The 19,936-nt window shown below is 44.2% G+C and overlaps 1 protein-coding gene across 1 annotated transcript in view; it reads right to left on the bottom strand.

The window, feature by feature from the left end:
* Positions 1 to 19,936, bottom strand: part of ZPBP (zona pellucida binding protein) — a 419,635-nt gene that overhangs the window by 67,389 nt on the left and 332,310 nt on the right. Inside the window, exon 7 of the mRNA XM_029589753.1 lies at positions 14,372 to 14,552. Coding sequence (XP_029445613.1) covers positions 14,372 to 14,552 — 181 coding nt within the window. The remainder of the gene's footprint in view (positions 1 to 14,371; positions 14,553 to 19,936) is intronic.

The following is a 19,936-nucleotide window of genomic DNA, read 5'->3' as shown; positions in this document are numbered from 1 at the left end:
CTCAGCTCTGTTTCCCCTGCAGTCATCCCTTCTATCTGTCTCATCCTCAATCTGTCACTTTCCACTGCAGCTGTTCCTGCTGCCTTCAACCATGCTGTGATCATACCACTCTTCAAAACATCATCACTGGACCCTACTTGCCCTGATAACTATGGTCCCATTTCCCTCCTCACTATTACTTCCAAAGTATTTGAATTGTTGTTGTGAGTTATCTGGCTAAACGGCTTTTAATATTGACACCTATGTTTTTTGTTCCTATTGGTGGGAAGAAAGACTTTTACCTGAGATGTGTCTAGCAAAGCCCTGATAAAATCCAATTGGGACAAAAGGCTTAGTAACACCAGCATCTTAATTCTGTTATGCATGGATTTATTTGCCCTTCCTGAGAGGTGCTCTTGACCAGCCAATCATACAAGTAGGAAACACATGGATACCCAGTTTGCATGGAAATGCTGCAATGACAATAAAATATATTTTTTAAAATATCCATGGAACCAATGCTTAGCCCAAAGGTAATACATAGTACTGGAGGTGGTGATATCCTGCTACAAATTTGAGATACTTCCATTTTAGTTTATGCCTCTATTAGAGCTAGAGAGAACAGCCAGTGTCCTTTTTTAAAAGGAGAATTATGGCGCCTAGGAAAATCTTTGTGAACTTCTCATTCATAAGATACTTGATCAAGGTTCTTAGGTCTAGAATGGGATGGTATCCTCTAGTTTTATTGGATAATAAAAATTACATGGAGTAAAATCTCTAACCTGTGTCCTCTGTGGAACAGGGTTGACTACATTGGTCTCGTGAGACAGGAGATCTCCAATTCTAGCATTAACAGTTGGGGAAGGAAGTGAAATGGCCCCTTTGGTGAGTGATTTGGTAGGTTTTCCAACAGACATAATCTGTAGTTGTCCTTTATAATCTGAAAGAACCTAGTTGTTTGAGGTTAAGAGGGTTCAATAATTTGTGTATGTCACCCCCTGTGAAGGAGTATGCCTGAGAAACCCTGGGCCCCTGGGCGGGGCCACGGTCCAGGGGCATGTCAGCGGGCATGACGACGGTCTGGGGGCGTGGCCGAGTGCCCCGACACAGCAACCTGTGTCGGGGCCTGGCGCACAAGTTACGCCTGCCTTGAAATAGTTTACAGATTCTGAGAAGAAGATCTTAGGGCTGGATTTTAACCAGGTTTACGCGCACCGGGCTTATTTAAAAAAGGCCCGGCGACAAGCATAAAGCCCCGGGACGCGTGTAACTCCCGGGGCTTGCAAAAAGGGGCAGGGCCAGAGGCTCCAGGCACAGCAGCCATTTACTACTGTGCTTGGGATTGCGCACCGGGGTCGGGGGGTAGGGAACGGAAGAAGGCAGCTCGGAGCGGGCTCAGCGCGCACAAGGTGCACAATTGTGCACCCCCTTGCACGCGCCGGCCTGAGCGTGCATATTAGAAAATCAGGCATACATGTGTGCACACCTGGTTGCACACACACATGTGCACCCGCGTGCTCCTTTTTAAAATCTACCCTTTAATGCAGTGGTTCTCAACCTTTTTTCGGCTGGGACACAGCTGACAGATGGTTCTCAAGTGCGTGACACGCTGAACATGTGACGAACTAGGGCATTACCCATACAGCTCATCATACAAAAAAAGATATTCTGGATCTGATGACATCTCAGTAAAAGCAAAACAAACTCTACTGCCAGGCACAATACTCCTCCTTATGAAAAGACAGTAATTTACCACTACAAATATTTAACCAGGCCCTAAACACTAATACACCTCTTATTGGGAAAACAGAGCAAGCCAAGCTGCTATAGATAGATCCCCACTCAGAAATAATTGTAAAACTTTTCTAATAAATGTTACAAAACAGCTGATGAACAGAATAACATCCAACAATTAAAAACTCATAAAAATTAATAAAAATTGTCTAAATATCAAAATATCTCAAAACAGCAGACATCACATAATACCCAATAATTAAAATGGCAGTCAATCAAGAAAAATAAACTTAAAAAGCTGCATTTACTTACCCTCTCCAGCAACTCTCCTACTCCTTTCCCTTGAAGATCAATAGCACTCACTAGAAGCAGCAGTGGCTGCTGAAGCTATGTCCTCACAGTCCTCTTCCTTAAGGCCCACAACCAGTCACAACCTGTCTCTGTCTCACACAGACTAGTAACTTCTCTAACTAGTATCTCTTCCTCACACACACACACACACACCAGTCAGCTCCCTGACGTGTCTATATCTCTCACACATACCAGTCACCTCCCTGACTAGTCTTTCTCAATCACACACATGCTCTGTCACTTACATACAATCACACACATGCTCTGTCACTTACATACAATCTCACACATACTCTGTCACTTAAAACCGCACACACTGCCACTCATGCACCCATTGTATCACACACACGCACAAGCTCTCACTCATGCACCCAGGCACCCATTCTACTACACACACACACACACAAAGCTGCCACTCACCACCCACGCACCCATTCTACCACAGGCACACAAGCTCTCACTCATGCAACCAGGCATGCATTCCAATACACACACACACCCAACACACACAAAGCTGCCACTCACGCACCCAGGCATCCATTCTAACACACACACACACACACACACACAAAGCTGCCACTCATGCACCCAGGCACCCATTCTAACACACACACACAGCTGCCAATTACACACCCATTCTAACACACACAAAACTGCCACTCAAGCACCCAGGCACCCATTCTAACACACACACACAAAGCTGCCACTCACGCACCCAGGCACCCATTCTACCACACACACACACACAAAGCTCCCACTCACGCACCCAGGCACCCATTCTACCACACACAAAGCTGCCACTCATGCACCCAGGCACCCATTCTACCACACACACACACACACACAAAGCTCCCACTCACGCACCCAGGCACCCATTCCACCACACACGCACACAAGCTCTCACTCACGCACTCAGGCACCCATTCCACCACACACGCACACAAGCTCTCACTCACGCACTCAGGCACCCATTCCACCACACATGCACACAAGCTCTCACTCACGCACTCAGGCACCCATTCCACCACACATGCACACAAGCTCTCACTCACGCACTCAGGCACCCATTCCACCACACACGCACACACGCTCTCACTCATGCACCCATTCTACCACAGGCACACAAGCTCACATGGAGGTTCTTCTCATTGTTTGGCCCAATAAGCCTGGCCTCCACTTCTCAGCCACCTCTGGCCTGACCTCCCGCGGTGTGCAACGTCTCTCCAGCCACCTCCCGCGGTGCGCAGGGTCTCTCCGTCTTCAGCCGCCGGCAGTGTCGCACAGCGTCTCTACGTTCTTCGGCCCCGCTGGCGTCGGCGCACAGGTCTCTCTGTTCTTCAGCCGCTGCCGGCAGCACGCAGATCTCTTCATTCTTCGGCCTCGCTGCCGGCGGCGCACAGGTCTCTCCGCTCTTCGGCCCCGCTGGCATCGGCGCGCAGGTCTCTTCACTCTTCAGCCGCCGCCGGCAGCACGCAGCTCTCTTCATTCTTCAGCCCCGCTGGCCTCGGTGCGCAGCTCTCTTCGTTCTTCGGCCCCGCTGGCCTCGGCGAGCAGCATCTCTTCATTCTTTGGCCCCACTGGCGTCAGTGCGCAGGTCTCTCCGCTCTTCAGCCGCCACTGGCGGCACGCAGGTCTCTTCATTTTTCGGCCCCGCTGGCGTCGGGGCGCAGGTCTCTCCGCTCTTCAGCTGCCGGTAGCGGCACGCAGCATCTCTTCTTTCTTCGGCCCTGCCGGGCTGGGCTCCAGCGGTGGCGTGCAGTGTTTCTCCATTCTTCAGCCCCGCCCCTGGGGAGAAGGGAAGCACAAGCGGGGCAGTGGAACACCAGGAGCCGCAACACACCTGCTGGTGCTTGGCGACACACTGGTGTGTCGCGACACACCGGTTGAGAACCACTGCTTTAATGTACAGGGAGGGCAATATGGGTTTGATTTTAAAAGGGTTATGCACGCCGGGTCTATTTTAAAAAGGCCCGGTGATGCGCATAAAGTCCTGGGACGCGTTTAAGTCCTGGGGCTTTACAAAAGGGACGGTCCGGGGGCGGGGCGCATGTGCCTGTGCGCGCATGTTATAAAATCGAGCGTAGATGTGTGCGCGCCGGGTAGCATGCGCACATGTAGGCCATGCATGCTTCTTTTAAAATCTACCCCATATCTTTAAAAGAAAACTAAAACATAAAGGAGCTAAATTGTTCATCACTTTATATACAAGTAAATATGTTTTAAATTTCACTATCCATTTTATCAGAAGCCAGTGAAGATTATGAAGTACTGGAGAGATATAATCACAAATGTTTGCTCCAATAATCAATCAAGCTGCAGCATTCTGTGTCAACTGCAGAGCCTTAACAATTTTGCGGTAAGTCTAAGTAAAATATATTACAATAATCTACAACTGAAATTACCATGGTATATACTACAGTTTGCAAATTACTTTCTGATAAAAAATATTTAATATGATATATTAATCATAATTTATAAAAAGTATTGCAAACTACTGAATTAATCTGCGACTTAAAAGAGAAAGATGTGTCTAAAATTACTCCTAAGTCAAGTACTTTACTGGATATCTTAATTTCATGTTCATCTAAAGACAAATGAGAAGGAGGAGAAGTTGGAGAATAGTGGGTTAAGAACAATATCCTTGTCTTTTTTACATTTAATGCTAGTTTCTGTGCTGTCAGCCATTCATTCCTTAAAAGATCTTAAATAACTCAGAACAGAGGAAGAGACAGCTATCCAAAACTGAATGTCATCAGTTTAAAGGCAACGGCCAAAGCGTCAATTGGCAAAGAGGAAACATATAAATTAAAGAGTATGGCAGACAGCGAAGTATCCTGAGGGAAACCATTTTGAAGATTATACAAAGATAAATTGACATCTCTTATTGTCACCTGCTGATACTGGTTGGCCAGATAAGAACAAAACCAATTAAAAACTGTAAATGAAATACCATTATTTTGAAGTCAATGAAATAAGATATTGTGATCTAACATATCGAACACTGCTAAGACATTTAATAAAACCAGAAAAAAGTGGTCCCATTATCAAATCCACAATGGAATACATCAACTAGAGATAATAACAATGTCTTTGGACTATGGGCAGGCCTAAATCAGAATTGATATTTATTGAGCAAATTATCTTTAATGTAACTAATCAGTTACTGTCTTTTCCAAGACTTCTGTTACAAATAGTTAAATTGGAAAAGGGACAATAATTTGATAGAGCACTAGGATCAAGGGAGGCTGGTCTTATTGAAGCAATCATTAATATATTGTGAAGCATACCATCCTCTAAAGTATAATTGACTATTTTGTTCAAAAATTCAGTCAAATCTTCTGCCATAATCTTAAAGTGAGATAAAATATTACAAATTTACTAAAAGCATATTTACAATAAAATCAAACATAAAGGGGTTGATTTTAAAAGCAGCACGCAGGCGTCTATGAGCGCATAGTTCCGCGCGCATGTTATAAAATGTGATACCTGCGCGCATATGCGCGTCAGATTTTAACATCCACATGCACATATGCGGGTTGTCCACGACTCGAATGCGCAGGGGGAGAATTTTCTATAGTACGCACGGTGATGTGATCGGGTCTTTGCCCAATTCCCTCCCAGTCTGCTCCAATTAAGGAGCGAACTGGGAGGAAACTTTCCTTTACCCCTACATACCCTTCCTCTCTTTCCCTCTCCTCTCCGACCCCTAAACTAATCCTAACTGACCCCTTTTTTTATTTCAATACTTACTGCTTCTCCAGAGCAGAAATACCTTCCATGTGCCGGCTGGCTGCTGGTGCATGCTTCCCTGGGACAGCATCTGATGGTGCTGTCCCAGCCCGCCCCACCCCTTTTGAAAGGCCCAGCACTTCTGCGCGGACCGAGGGCTAAGCGCATGGCTGGACCCATTCTAAAATGCATGCAGTGGGGTAGATTTTCAAAGGGGTACGCGCGTACCCCCCGAAAACCTACCCCAAACCCCCCCTGCGCGCGCCGAGCCTATTTTGCATAGGCTCGGCGGCGAGCGCAAGCCCCGGGACGCTCGTAAGTCCCGGGGCTTGCATGGAGAAGCGTGCCGGGGGACGTGGCGGGGGCATGGTGGTCATGACGCGGCGTTTCGGGGGCGGCACCACGGGTGTGGTTTCGGCCCAGGGGTGTTCCGGGGGCGTGGCCGCGCCCTCCAGAACAGCCCCCGGGTCGGGTGATGGCGCGCCAGCAGCCCGCTGGCGCGTGCAGATTTACGTCTGCCTCCGGCAGGCGTAAATCCGGCGATAAAGGTAGGGGGGGGTTAGATAGGGCCGGGGGGGGGGGGGTTAGGTAGGGGAAGGGAGGGGAAGGTGAGGGGAGGGCGAAAGAAAGTTCCCTCCGAGGCCGCTCCGATTTCAGAGCGGCCTCGTAGGGAACGGAGGCAGGCTACATGGCTCAGCGCGCGCAGGCTGCCCAAAATTGGCAGCCTTGCGCGCGCCGATCCCGGATTTTAATGGATACGCGCGGCTACGCGCATATCTATTGAAATCCCGCGTACTCTTGTTCTCGCCTGGTGCGCGAATAAAAGTACGCGTTCACGCTAAATTATAAAATCTACCCCAATTTGAGGAAGAAATCTGGTTACAGAGCACAAATGGAACATCAATTGTTACAGATATCATAAAGTGATTTGACCATGATACTATGTTACTAGTTGGTAAATTTTTATTGTAAAGGATCCATTCTTCACACACAAAAATTAGATCAAGGGTGTGCCCTTTTTTTGTTAGGGAATTTCAGTATTGTGACCAGGCGAACACTGCTAGTGAATTCAAAAATTTTTCACAAGATTCTGGTAGAGGATCAACAACTATGTGCATATTAAAATCACTTAATAACATTTAATTTTTACTGTCTGCATTACATGAAAGTAGAAAATCATAAAGAATACTAGACTAAAATTTAAAATTCCAGGTGGACCACAGATTAGCAATATCCCCCAGGGTTTAGTGAAAAGTGTAAGAATCTCAACATTAGTCAGCATTTCAATTTCAAACTCAATTAATTGCAACATGATTTTTGCAATAATTAGTAATCCCCCCCCCCCCCCCCCCACCACGTCTGCAAGGTCTTGGGCAGGAAAAAAATTGATAGAAAGTAATGGATGCCTCAATAAAGCAAAATTGCTTACCTTGTAATAGGTGTTATCCCAGGACAGCAGGATGTAGTCCTCACATATGGGTGACATCATTGATGGAGCCCTGGTACGGAAAACTTTCTGTCAAAGTTTCTAGAAACTTTTGACTGGCCCTGTGAGGCCACTGAGCATGCCCAGCATGCCATGATATTCTCTGCCACAGGGGTCTCTCTTCAGTCTCGTATGTAGCAATAAGCTTTAGCAAAAATAAAATAATAAACGTATCGGACCCAACTCCGTGGGGTGGCGGGTGGGTTTCATGGTATCCCAGGACAGCAGGTTTCCCTGCTGTCCTGGGATAACACCTATTACAAGGTAAGCAATTTTGCTTTATCCCAGGACAAGCAGGATGCTAGTCCTCACATATGGGTGATTAGCAAGCTAGAGGCTGAGTCATTTTGTAGTGAAGCAACAGAATGTATTGTTGTTGAAAATGAGGCAGCCGAAGGTCACAGCAGATTGGATGTAGAAGGAGTTGGGGTTAAACTGGAAACAAGTTCTTTAAGACAGATTGTCCATAGGCTGAATCTGGTCGTCCCTGCTTGTCCAAACAGTAATGAGCTGCAAAGGTGTGAAGAGAACTCCATGTTGCTGCTTTACATATGTCAAAAATTGGCACTGAACGGAAGTGTGCTACTGAGGTTGACATTGCTCTTACTGAATGTGCCTTTACTCGCCCTTGGAGTGGAAGACCTGCTTTTTCATAGTAAAACTGTATGCAGTCAGCTAACCAGTTGGATAGAGTATGTTTACCCACTGCTTTATCCAGTTTGTTTGGATCATAAGATACAAAGAGTTGAATGGGTTTCCTATGGACTGCAGTGCAGTCTAAGTAAAAAGCTAGTGCACGCTTACAGTCCAAGGTATGTAAAGCTCGTTCCCCTTGGTGAGAATGAGGCCTTGGAAAGAACGTGGGTAAAACTATGGATTGGTTCAAGTGGAATTCCATAACTACTTTGGGAAGGAATTTTGGATGTGTACGGAGAACCACTCTGTCATGTAGGAAGTTTGTATAGGGTGAGTACGTGACAAGTGCTTGTAACCACTAACCCTTCTAGCCGATGTAATGGCTATGAGGAAGATAGTCTTCCATGTGAGAAATTTAAGATCATAGGAATTCATGGGTTCGAAAGGAGAACTCATGAGTCTTGTTAAGACCAGATTCAGGTCCCATTCTGTGACTGGTGGCCGAATTGGTGGTTTAAGTTGAGTTAAACCTCTCATAAACCTGCTGACAAGAGGTTGTATGGATATTAGTGCATCTCCCATCTTGTTATGGTAAGCTGAGATTGCACTTAAATGTACTCTTACAGATGAAGTCTGGAGACCTGAATCTGAAAGATGGCATAAGTAGTGTATTAGAGAAGTTGTGGGCCAGGAGAAAGGATCAATACTCTTTTGTATGCACCACAAAGTAAACCTTTTCCATTTCAAACGTGTTGAAGGTTTGCATGAAGCTATAAGCACTTGTGATACATTGATTGAAAGATTGAGTGGATGTAAAATCAAGCTTTCAACATCCATGCTGTCAGGGATAGGGATTGAAGGTTGGGATGGCGCAACCGACCCTGATCCTGAGTTATGAGAGTGGGAGCTACACCTAGGCGAATTGGATCCCTGATCAAAAGGTCTAGAAGTGTGGGAAACCATACTTGTCGAGGCCAATACGGGGCTATGAGTATCATGGACCCCTTGTCCTGTTGTAACTTCACTAGAGTTTTGGTTATGAGCAGTATCAGCAGATACGTGTATAGAAGGCCCGAGTTCCAAGGGCGAGCAAAAGCGTCCTTGGCTAGCTGGTGATTCTGTCTGTAGAGAGTGCAGAATTTGTCCACTTTGTGATTCAGATGTGATGCAAAGAGGTCTATTGTTGGTTGTCCCCAACGTTGAAATATCCCGGTCGCTACTAAGGGATCCAGGGACCATTCGTGTGGTTGGAACTGGCGACTAAGTCGATCCGCCAGTACATTGTGAATGCCTGCCATATAAGTGGCCTGGAGAAACATTGAGTGTGCTAGGGCCCAGTCCCAAATCTGTGCAGCTTCTTGACAAAGGAGATACGCGCCCGTACCTCCCTGTTTGTTGATGTACCACATGGCTACTGTGTTGTCCGTTTGGATCAGAACAGTCTTGTGTGAAAGGCAGTCCTTGAACGCATGCAGCGCATAACGTATAGCTCGAAGCTCCAGGAAATTGATTTGAAATGTTGCTTCGAGTTTTGTCCAAGTACCTTGGGTTTGGAGATTGTTTATGTGAGCTCCCCAACCCAAGGTGGATGCATCTGTAGTTAAAGTTAACTGTGGGACTGGTTGTTGGAAGGGTAGGCCCTTGCGCAAATTGACCTTGTTCGCCCACCAAAGTAGAGTGGAACGTAGCTGGTGGGTTACTTGGATTGGGGAGGACAGTGGCTAAATGGCTTGGATCCATTGTGATCTTAGAGTCCATTGCGTTACTCTCATGGCTAACCTTGCCATAGGAGTGACATGAACTGTGGATGCCATGTGGCCTAGTAAGGTTAGAAACTGATGAGCTGTTGCTTGTTTCTGTGAGTGAATCGAGTTTGCCAGAAGGAAAAGTATGTCTGCCCGATCCTCGGGTAGAAAGGCCTTTGAGAGGATGGTGTTCAATTCTGCTCTTATGAATTGAAGCAGGTGAGACGGAGAGAGATGGGACTTTTGATAATTGATGAGAAAGCCCATGGAGTGAAGTAGAGTAATTGTTCGACTGAGAGAAGTCAGAAGTCCTTGTTGAGATTGACTTCTGATGAGCCGGTTGCCTAAATAAGGAAAGACATGGACACTTTCCTTGTGCAAGTGTGCTGCTATTACTGCCAGACATTTGGTGAATACTCTGGGAGCAGAGGTAAGTCCGAATGGCAGTACTCTGTATTGGAAATGTTGATGACCCACCATGAAGCGCAGATACTTGCGATGAGGAGGGAATATTGGAATGTGAGCATAAGCGTCTTGAAGATCCAGAGAACAAAGCCAATCTTCTGTTTGAAGAAGTGGAAGCATGGTGCCTAGAGAAACCATCCTTAACTTTTCTTTCTTTAGAAATTTGTTGAGATTTCTGAGGTCTAGGATGGGAAGTAGGCCTCCGGTTTTCTTTGGAATGAAGAAATAACGGGAATAGAATCCTCTGCCCTGCTGAATCCGGGGCACCGGCTCTACAGCTCTGGCTCTCAGAAGGGTGGATAATTCTACTTGTAGTTGGATTATGTGATTTTCGTTAGAGAAAGACGTCTCGGAGGAGATTCTGTTGGAATTGAGAGGAAATTGAGTTGGTAACCTCGAGATATTATTGCAAGTAACCATTGGTCTGTTGTTATTTGTAACCAATGGTTGTAAAAGGAGGATACTAGACCTCCTACCGGAAGCTGTGGATGAGGATTGGAGAGATGGCTTCGGTCTCTGGGAAAGGTCTCCAAAGCCAGCAGCCGGTCCCATCTGTGGCGGAGGTTGAGGACTAGCTGCCCTAGGTTGTCTGGGCTGAGGTCTTTGTTGCGGCCTAGAAGATCTGCTCCTAGATGTTGGAGGGTAATACCGCCTCTGTTGGTAGAAGGGTCTTCTAGGTTCTTTCCTTTGAGGGCTACGAGTTGACTGTGTAGCCGGATCCTGCGGAATCAATGAAAGTTGTCAGGCTCCCAGCACAGCGACCATATTTGCCACTGTGCCGGGGATCGCGCGCAGGCCAACTTCAGCCCCAGGGCTGAAGTAAGTTTGTAGATAAAATAAAGCAAAGGAAAAGGTAGGGGGGAAAGGGCGGGGGAGGTAGGGGAAGGGAAGGTGGAGTCGGGGGGGTAGGGAAGTTCCCTCCGAGGCACAATTGTGCACCCCCTTGCACACTCTGACCCCCAATTTTATAACATGCGCACGCCTGCACGCGCATTTTAAAAAATCGGGCGTACATGTGCGCGTGCTTCTTTTAAAATGTACCCCAGTGTGTGTACTAGTGGTGTGCATACATTTTTTTCATTGACGTTTCATTTTCTGGTCCGGGATGTGCCATTTCAGTCCACCCCACAGATTGGAAATTTTTTTTCATCCCTATTTCTTAAAAAAAAAATAAAAAAATGCTCCAACCCTTCAAATTTAATTAAATACAACTCTCCCAACCCCCCCCCCCCCCAAGTCTTGCTGAAAGTCCCTGGTGGTCCAGTGGGGGTCCTAGGAGCGATCTACCACTCTTGGGCCATCAGCTGCCAGTAATCAAAATGGCACCAGTGGCCCTTTGCCCTTACCATGTGACAGGGGCTACTGGTGCCATTGGTTGGCCCCTGTCACATGGTAGGAGCAATGGATGGCCCGCACCATTTTTTAAGGAAATTTTACATGTATGCTTCTGAAAATGGAAACGCATACACAGAAGTGCAAATCCTTCCCTACCTCACTCCACTCTCAGGTATGCCTCTGCTCAGTATGGACAAACTTATGCACATACATGACATATGAATCTAATCAAAAGTTTGAAGTCATTTACCCTGCTGTGAATTTTATCACCATTGCCAATTTATTTCAATTGCAATTGTTGATTTAAATTGATTATAATCTGCCTTGGGGCCTTACATTTCTGCATATGAGGTGGGCAATTTTACAACAGGCCATTTTCATGGGAAAAACATTGTTTTAACCACAAATGCCTTTGTAAATTATCCTTTTAAACATCAAAGGGCTGAATACTGAGATTATATTATATTGCATGGAGCTTAGCACACATGAGCACAACTCTCTTTTTTATTGTGAACTCTGATACAATAGTGAAAGCTCTCTGTGAGAGACAGAGGATAGAATATAATGAGAGTTACCTACAGTCCATCCTTTTTAGTGCAGAATGCACCCTCAAGAGGTAAATCTCCTCCTGATCTCCTAATCCACAAGGTGGGAAATTGAGACAGTTGTAAAAGAATGGAGAGAATTAATTGAATATACTCTTCACTGAGTCACTCCCCCCACCCCCACCCCCCCAAAAAAAACAAAACTAATGATTGGAAAGTCAAATGAGGGTCACCAATATGGTGCATGAACTGCACAATAAGCTATACATAGAGAAACTGAAGAAGTTAAAGATGTGCTCTTAAGAAAAAAGAAGGAAAAGGGGAGTTCTGATACAAATATTTGAATGTTTAGCAGCTTTCAATAAATCAGAATGTAGCATAGAATAAAAAGCTCAAGAAGAATGTGACAAAATTCTTATTCACTGGGAGAGCAATGAACACTGAAACAAAATTATAGCAGATATTACAGGGGCCAAAACTGTGACAGAATTTAAGCATGCATGAGATAGAGTGACAGAGGGTAGGAGAAGACTATATATCAAGTAAGACCTGTGACAGTTCAGCAAGTAGACATAAACGGGAAAACTCTGTGGACCAAATGGTCTTCTGCCAACCTTTTTTAAGTTTGCAAGTTAGTACAGTATCTCAAACAGACTTTCAATTCTATAACTCTATACCTGGTAAGCTTTTGAGCAGCACAAAAATTATATAATCACATCAAGAAAATATCTTTGAAGAATCCATTATGTCTAATTATTTCAATTTTCATATTTTCCATCAATTTTCATCAACAGATTTCTGCAGTTTAATATTACTTTCCATAATTTGACTTTTTTCATAGTTTTTAAAAAATATTGCAATGTAGAAGATAATAGAAGTTTCATTACTATGCAGCAAAATATGAATCCTGACTTCACTAGACACTGACCAATATTACAGCGGAACTACAGAGATGATGAACTTTGGCCAGAATGGCAAGATGTGACTGAAATATGTAATCTTCTTTTTAACTAGGCCTCTCTGAAGGAATACAGCTTCTCTTCGAAAACACTGACCTAAGAATGTAGGCCGTGTTTGTGTTGTTTAAGGACAGTTCCAAGACCTGCAGCACAGCCTAAATCTGCCTTGAGACGAAAACTGCCAATCCTGGCAGGTGAGTTTATCAGACAGGTCAGCACGCAGGTGAACTCTGCCACACAGCCAGGTCAGGTCCCTAGTCAAGATGTCACATGATCAGAGATCACGCACCCTGGTCAGAAGCTGTCATGTGCCAGAGGGGAGTCCAGGTCTGAAGGGAAGGAGAGACCCCATTTTATGCTCCTATTTGACTATGTATAAGCTCTTGCATATGTATATCCTGGCTTTTAAAAACAACATCAAAAAAGGGCTTAGGAGATGGTAGTAGAAGATAACCCATTACTACCTGAAGATGACACCCGAGCCATCAGACCCTGCCCTTCCCTACAACCCAGAGGACAAGCTTCAGCATTCCTGAGAGCAATGCACAGATGGTAAACCACAGCATTTTACTGACTCAGCTGCAAACACTGTTCCAGGGTGAGACTGAAAGTATCTTGTAAAGTTATGGGGACAGTTAGCAATTCTAGGTTATGCTGTTGTGTATGTGTATGGCTCTGAGCTCACCTATAATGTGCTAGGCTGTAATGATTATACCCTTATATTCCTATAGCACTATGATTTTATAGCATCTGACTAAGAAAAGAGATGTTAGCAGCTGGTTATATTATGTAACTAGACAATTTGTCATGTTATTGTTTACATAATTCAAATCTTATCCTGTGCTATTCTTCACATTTTTAAAAAATAACATATAGGGGGTTATTTTCTAACTGTCCCCATTGGTGTAAATTTCAGAGTTAATTTTTACCCAAGCTTTTATGCTAATATTCAAAGTGAGCTTACAAATGTAAGTAAACTTTAAAAATTATCTAAAAAAAAACAAAAAACCTACCTGCACACATTTACACCTATTAATGTGTGCAGTTAGTTTTTTCAATAAATTTTATGTGCATAATTTGGAAAATTCAAAATTATGTGCATCACAGCAAACCCCTCCTCAACCCCGCCTCTTCTCAGTACAGGTAATGTATGCATATACAGGCACTATACATATACGTTTATCACGCATGGAGCAGGCAATTTTCTCAAAGGTAATTCCTGCAGGTACACCATTGCAACACTAGAATGGTAATGCTATGGTCCAGAAAATTTTGCAAATAAATAAATAAAACTGTTTTACCCCCACTTTTTAAACTGCAAATGAAATGGAAAAGACCTACAGTATGTCTGAGGGAACTGCAAGTTTTCCACATGAGTAAATTTAATTATATACAATTTTTACTTACCACAACAATTAAGGCAATCTGGATGCAACTTAGAATCCATTCCAAAGCCTGGAAAACAGCGATTCACCCATACAATATGGAGTGTACCTTGAATAAAGTATATCTCAGGCAATGTAAAGTTAATTTGCTCCTTGAGTCTCTCCGCTTGTTTCTCAAAAAACCTTTCTATAAGTTGTTTTGCCTAAAGTTAAACAAAATGACAATTACATATTCCTTCAGCAATATAACCTTATTTTATTTTTTTGTTACAAACAAACCTGTTAGAGCAATATTATTACTGCAATAAAGGGGCACAAAAGTGTATAGCAGCAAATGATGAGACTGACATAACTGGCATCACAGAGACTTGATGGAAGGAGGATAACCAATGGGACAGTGCTATGTCAGGGTACAAATTATATCGCAATGATAGGGAGGATCAACTTGGTGGGGGTGTGGCACTTTATGTCCGGGAGGGTATAGAGTCCAACAGGATAAAGATCATACAAGAGACTAAATGCTCAGTAGAATCTATATGGGTAGAAATCCCATGTATGTTGGGTAAGAGTATAGTGATAGGAGTATACTACCATCCACCTGGACAAAATGGTCAGACAGATGATGAAATGCTAAGAGAAATCAGGGAAGTTAACCAATTTGGCAATGCAATAATAATGGGAGATTTCAATTATCCCAATATTGACTTGGTAAATGTAACATCAGGACTTGCTAGAGACATACAGGGGTAGATTTTATAAATTTACGCGCGCGCGAACAAAAGTACGCTGGATTTTATAAGATACGCGCGTAGCCACGCGTATCTTATAAAATCGGGGGTCGGCGCGCGCAAGGAGGTGCACATCGGAGCGGCCTCGGAGGGAACTTTCCTTCCGCCTCCCCTCACCTTCCCCTCCCTTCCCCTACCTAACCCACCCCCCCCCCCCCGGCCCTATCTAAACCCCCCCCTACATTTGTTGGCAAATTTACGCTTGCCGAAAGCAGGTGTAAACCTCTAGACCAGCCCCCGGGTCGAGTGATGGCGCGCCAGCAGGCTGCTGTCGCGCCATCACTCGACCCGGGGGCTGGTCTAGAGGCCTCGACCATGCCCCCGGGCCGGCGCCACGCCACCGGTCCTGCCCCGAACCGCCCCCTGACCCCCGGACATGCCCCCGGACACACCCCCTCCCGCCCCTTTTACGAAGCCCCGGGACTTAAGCGCGTCCCGGGGCTATGCGCGCGCCGGCGACCTATGCAAAATAGGCGCGCCGGCGCGCGAGTGCCCTGCGCGCGTAAATCTGGCCGGATTTACGCACGCAGGGCTTTTAAAATCCGGCCCACAGTTCCTGGATGTAATAAATGACTGCTTCATGGAGCAATTGGTTCAGGAACCAACAAGAGAGAGAGCTATTTTAGATTTAATTCTTAGTGGAATTCAGGATTTGGTGAGAGAGGTAATGGTGGTGGGGACACTTGGCAACAGTGATCATAACATGATCAAATTTAAACTAATAACAGGAAGGGGGACAATAAGTAAATCTGCAGCTCTAACACTAAACTTTCAAAAGGGAAACTTTGATAAAATGAGGAAAATAGAAAAAAAACTGAAAGGTGCACATGCAAAGGTTAAAAGTGTTCAACAGGCATGGACATTGTTTAAAAATACAATCCTAGAGGCACAGTCCATATGTATTCCACACATTAAGAAATGTGGAAGGAAGGCAAAACGATTACCGTCATGGTTAAAAGGTGAGGTAAAAGAGGCTATTTTAGCCAAAAAAAACATCCATCTGAAGAAAATAGGATAAAACAAAAGCATTGTCAAGTTAAGTGTAAAACATTGATAAGACAGGCGAAGAGAGAATTTGAAATGAAGTTGGCCATAGAGGCAAAAACTCATAATAAATACTTTTTAAAATATATCCAAAGCAAGAAACCTGTGAGGGAGTCGGTTGACCATTAGATGACCGAGGGGCTAAAGGGGCTCTTAGGGAAGATAAGGCCATTGCAGAAAGACTAAATTAATTATTTGCTTCTGTGTTTACTAATGAGGATGTAGGGGAGATACCAGATCTGGAGATGGTTTTCAGGGGTGATGAGTCAGATGAACTGACCCAAATCACTGTGAACCTGGAAGATGTAGTAGGCCAGATTGACAAACTAAAGAGTAGCAAATCACCTGGACTGGATGGTATGCATCCTAGGGTACTGAAAGAACTCAAAAATGAAATTTCTGATCTATTAGTTAAAATTTGTAACCTATCATTAAAATCATCCATTGTATCTGAAGACTGGATGGTGGCCAATGTAACCCCAATATTTAAAAAAGGCTCCAGGGGCGATCCGGGTAACTATAGATCAGTGAGCCTGACTTCAGTGCCGGGAAAAATAGTGGAAACTATTCTCAAGATCAAAATCGTAGAGCATATAGAAAGACATGATTTAATGGAACACAGTCAGCATGGCTTTACCCAAGGAAAGTCTTGCCTAACAAATCTGCTTCATTTCTTTGAAGGGAATAATAAACATGTGGAAACAGGTGAACCGCTAGATGTAGTGTATTTGGATTTTCAGAAGGTGTTTGACAAAGTCCCTCATGAGAGGCTTCTAAAAAAAACTAAAAAGTCATGGGATAGGAGGCGATGTACTTTCATGGATTACAAACTGGTTAAAAGACAGGAACCAGAGAGTAGGATTAAATGGTCAGTTTTCTCAGTGGAAAAGGGTAAACAGTGGAGTGCCTCAGGGATCTGTACTTGGACCGGTGCTTTTCAATATATATATATATATATATATATATATATATATATATATATATATATATATATAAATGATCTGGAAAGTAATACGAGGAGTGAGGTTATCAAATTAGCGGATGATACAAAATTATTCAGAGTAGTTAAATCACAAGCGGATTGTGATATATTACAGGAGGACCTTGCAAGAATGGAAGATTGGGCATCCAGATGGCAGATGAAATTTAATGTGGACAAGTGCAAGGTGTTGCATATAGGGAAAAATAACCCTTGCTGTAGTTACACGATGTTAGGTTCCATATTAGGAGCTACCACACAGGGAAAAAATCTAGGCATCATAGTGGATAATACTTTAAAATCATCGGCTCAGTATTTTATTTTTTTATTTTAAAACTCTTCTATACCGTCATTAAGTTAATTCACCATCACAACGGTGACTGCTGCAGCAGTCAAAAAAGCAAACAGAATGTTAGTAAATATTATGAAGGGAATGGTTAATAAAATGGAAATTGTCATAATGCCTCTATATCGCTCCATGGTGAGACTGCACCTTGAATTCTGTGTACAATTCTGGTCGCCACATCTCAAAAAAGATGTAGTTGTGATGGAGAAGGTACAGAGAAGGGCAACCAAAATGATAAAGGGGATGGAACAGCTCCCCTATGAGGAAAGGCTGAAGAGGTTAGGGCTGTTCAGCTTGGAGATGAGACGGCTGAGGTCTTTAAGATCATGAGAGGTCTTGAACGAGTAGATGTGAATCGGTTATTTACACTTTCGAATAATAGAAAGACTAGGGGGCATTCCATGAAGTTAGCAAGTAGCACATTTAAGACTAATTGGAGAAAATTCTTTTTCACTCAACGCACAATAAAGCTCTAGAATTTGTTGCCAGAGGATGTGGTTAGTGCAGTTAGTGTAGCTGGGTTCAAAAAAGGTTTGGATAAGTTCTTGGATGAGAAGTCCATTAACTGCTATTAATTAAGTTTACTTAGGGAATAGCCACTGCTATTAATTGCATCAGTAGCATGGGATCTTCTTAGTGTTTGGGTAATTGCCAGGTTCTTGTGGTCTGGTTTGGCCTCTGTTGGAAATAGGATGCTGGGCTTAATGGACTCTTGGTCTGACCCAGCATGGCAATTTCTTATGTTCTTATCCTCACATTATTTATTACAATGGGTTAAGTTGATCGCAATTCAAGATAAAAGAGAAACAATCATATAAAATCCAGATATAAATAATAAGCAATCAAGTTGACTGCGGACATTTTTGCATCCTAATTTTATCAGAGTAATTTTAATTGATCTTGTACTGCATCCTATTTGACAACAGAAACTGAAAGAAACAACAAAGTATAATGATATGCTAAAAATGATAACATGTTATGATCACCAAAACTGGAGTTTTTTTTAAATCATTGTTGTTCTTAAATGGCATCTGGAAGTTAGCAAAAGCATTAGATCATCATTCTATAGCCCATACTTGTTATGACATTTTCTCCTTCCAGACCAATGCATATGATTCTTATGAAGGAAATTTTTAAAAGTGCCTGCACAGCTGCAAATTCTCAAGTACGTTTACCCTTGCACTGCGCACCAATTCGCAAAGAAAAAGAACAAGCAAACTTTCTCTTAGAAAATTGCCTGAAGAAAAATATATTTCCATGGGTATGCACCTTTTTCTGTATGTATATTTTCCTTTCAAAATGATGTGCAGATTTTTGAAAATACAAAATTATGCAGGCTATTGTCTCCCTGATCTGACTCTGCCTCCAAGCCCACCTACCCTTTTCACGAGTAACAGTATCCACTAGGAGGATTAGAGTTTTATCCTTCAGAAACCATGTAAGACCTGTTATTGGGAGTCATTTTTTAAAACAGTAATAGAATGTAAATGTGTGGACTGAACTCCATGCCACAGCCTTGCATACTTTCTTCATGGAGGCCAAAAGCAACAGGGCCACCTATGCTACCATGGCTCTCACAATATGAACTTTGACTCCAGGGATAAGCTTGCCTGGGCATAACAGAAGGAGATACAATCTACTGTACAACTAGACAGTGTACAATATTCAAAGATATTTAGATGGATAACTCACAAGTTATCAATCTAACTCCAATTTATCCATATAACTCCAAATTCTCCATCTAAATATTTAGTTTTGAATATTGACCTCTGTGTGTTTGGCTTGGCAATGCCTTATTGTTGCACTCGGGGGTGGACCCCAGTCCAGTGGTAGTACAGGGACTGTCCACAGGGGACGGAGCATGGAAGGAGACAGAGGCAGTGTAGAGCTTCACCTCTGGAAGCCCGAAGTCCCCGGGAGGAGCCCATAGGGACCCAGACCACTTGGACTTAGGTGGGCCTCGCAGGGTCTCCTGGGTGAGTATAAGTCCGGCGTGCCCACAGACACTAGAGGAGCACTATCGGGTTCGAGGCTGGAAACAGGTTGGAGGAGAGCGAACCAGAATAGAGATGGTGAGGACAGGCTAGGGACAGAGCCAGAATCAAGCAAGGTCAGGCGAGCAGGGTCAAAGTCCAGGAATCAGTCCGAGGAGTGATCAACGAAGCAAGGGTCATGATCTAGAGGTCAGGCAAGGTCGAAGAGCAGGCTGAGGTCTTGGGCAGGCAGGCAGGCAGGCAGGCAGGTCAGGAACAGGCTGAGGTCTTTGGCAGGAGGCAGGCAGGCAGCAGGTCAGGAACAGGCTGAGGTCTTTGGCAGGTGGCAGGCAGGCAGGCAGGTCAGGAACAAGCTGAAGTCTTTGGCAGGCGGCAGGCAGGCGGGCAGGTCAAGAACAAGCTGAAGTTTTTGGCAGGCGGCAGGCAGGTCAGGAAC

The sequence above is a fragment of the Rhinatrema bivittatum genome, chromosome 2 (genome assembly GCF_901001135.1).
Source record: "Rhinatrema bivittatum chromosome 2, aRhiBiv1.1, whole genome shotgun sequence".
NCBI lineage: Eukaryota > Metazoa > Chordata > Amphibia > Gymnophiona > Rhinatrematidae > Rhinatrema > Rhinatrema bivittatum.
Note: the sequence above shows the minus strand (reverse complement) of the source record. Positions and strands in the feature narration are given on the sequence as shown.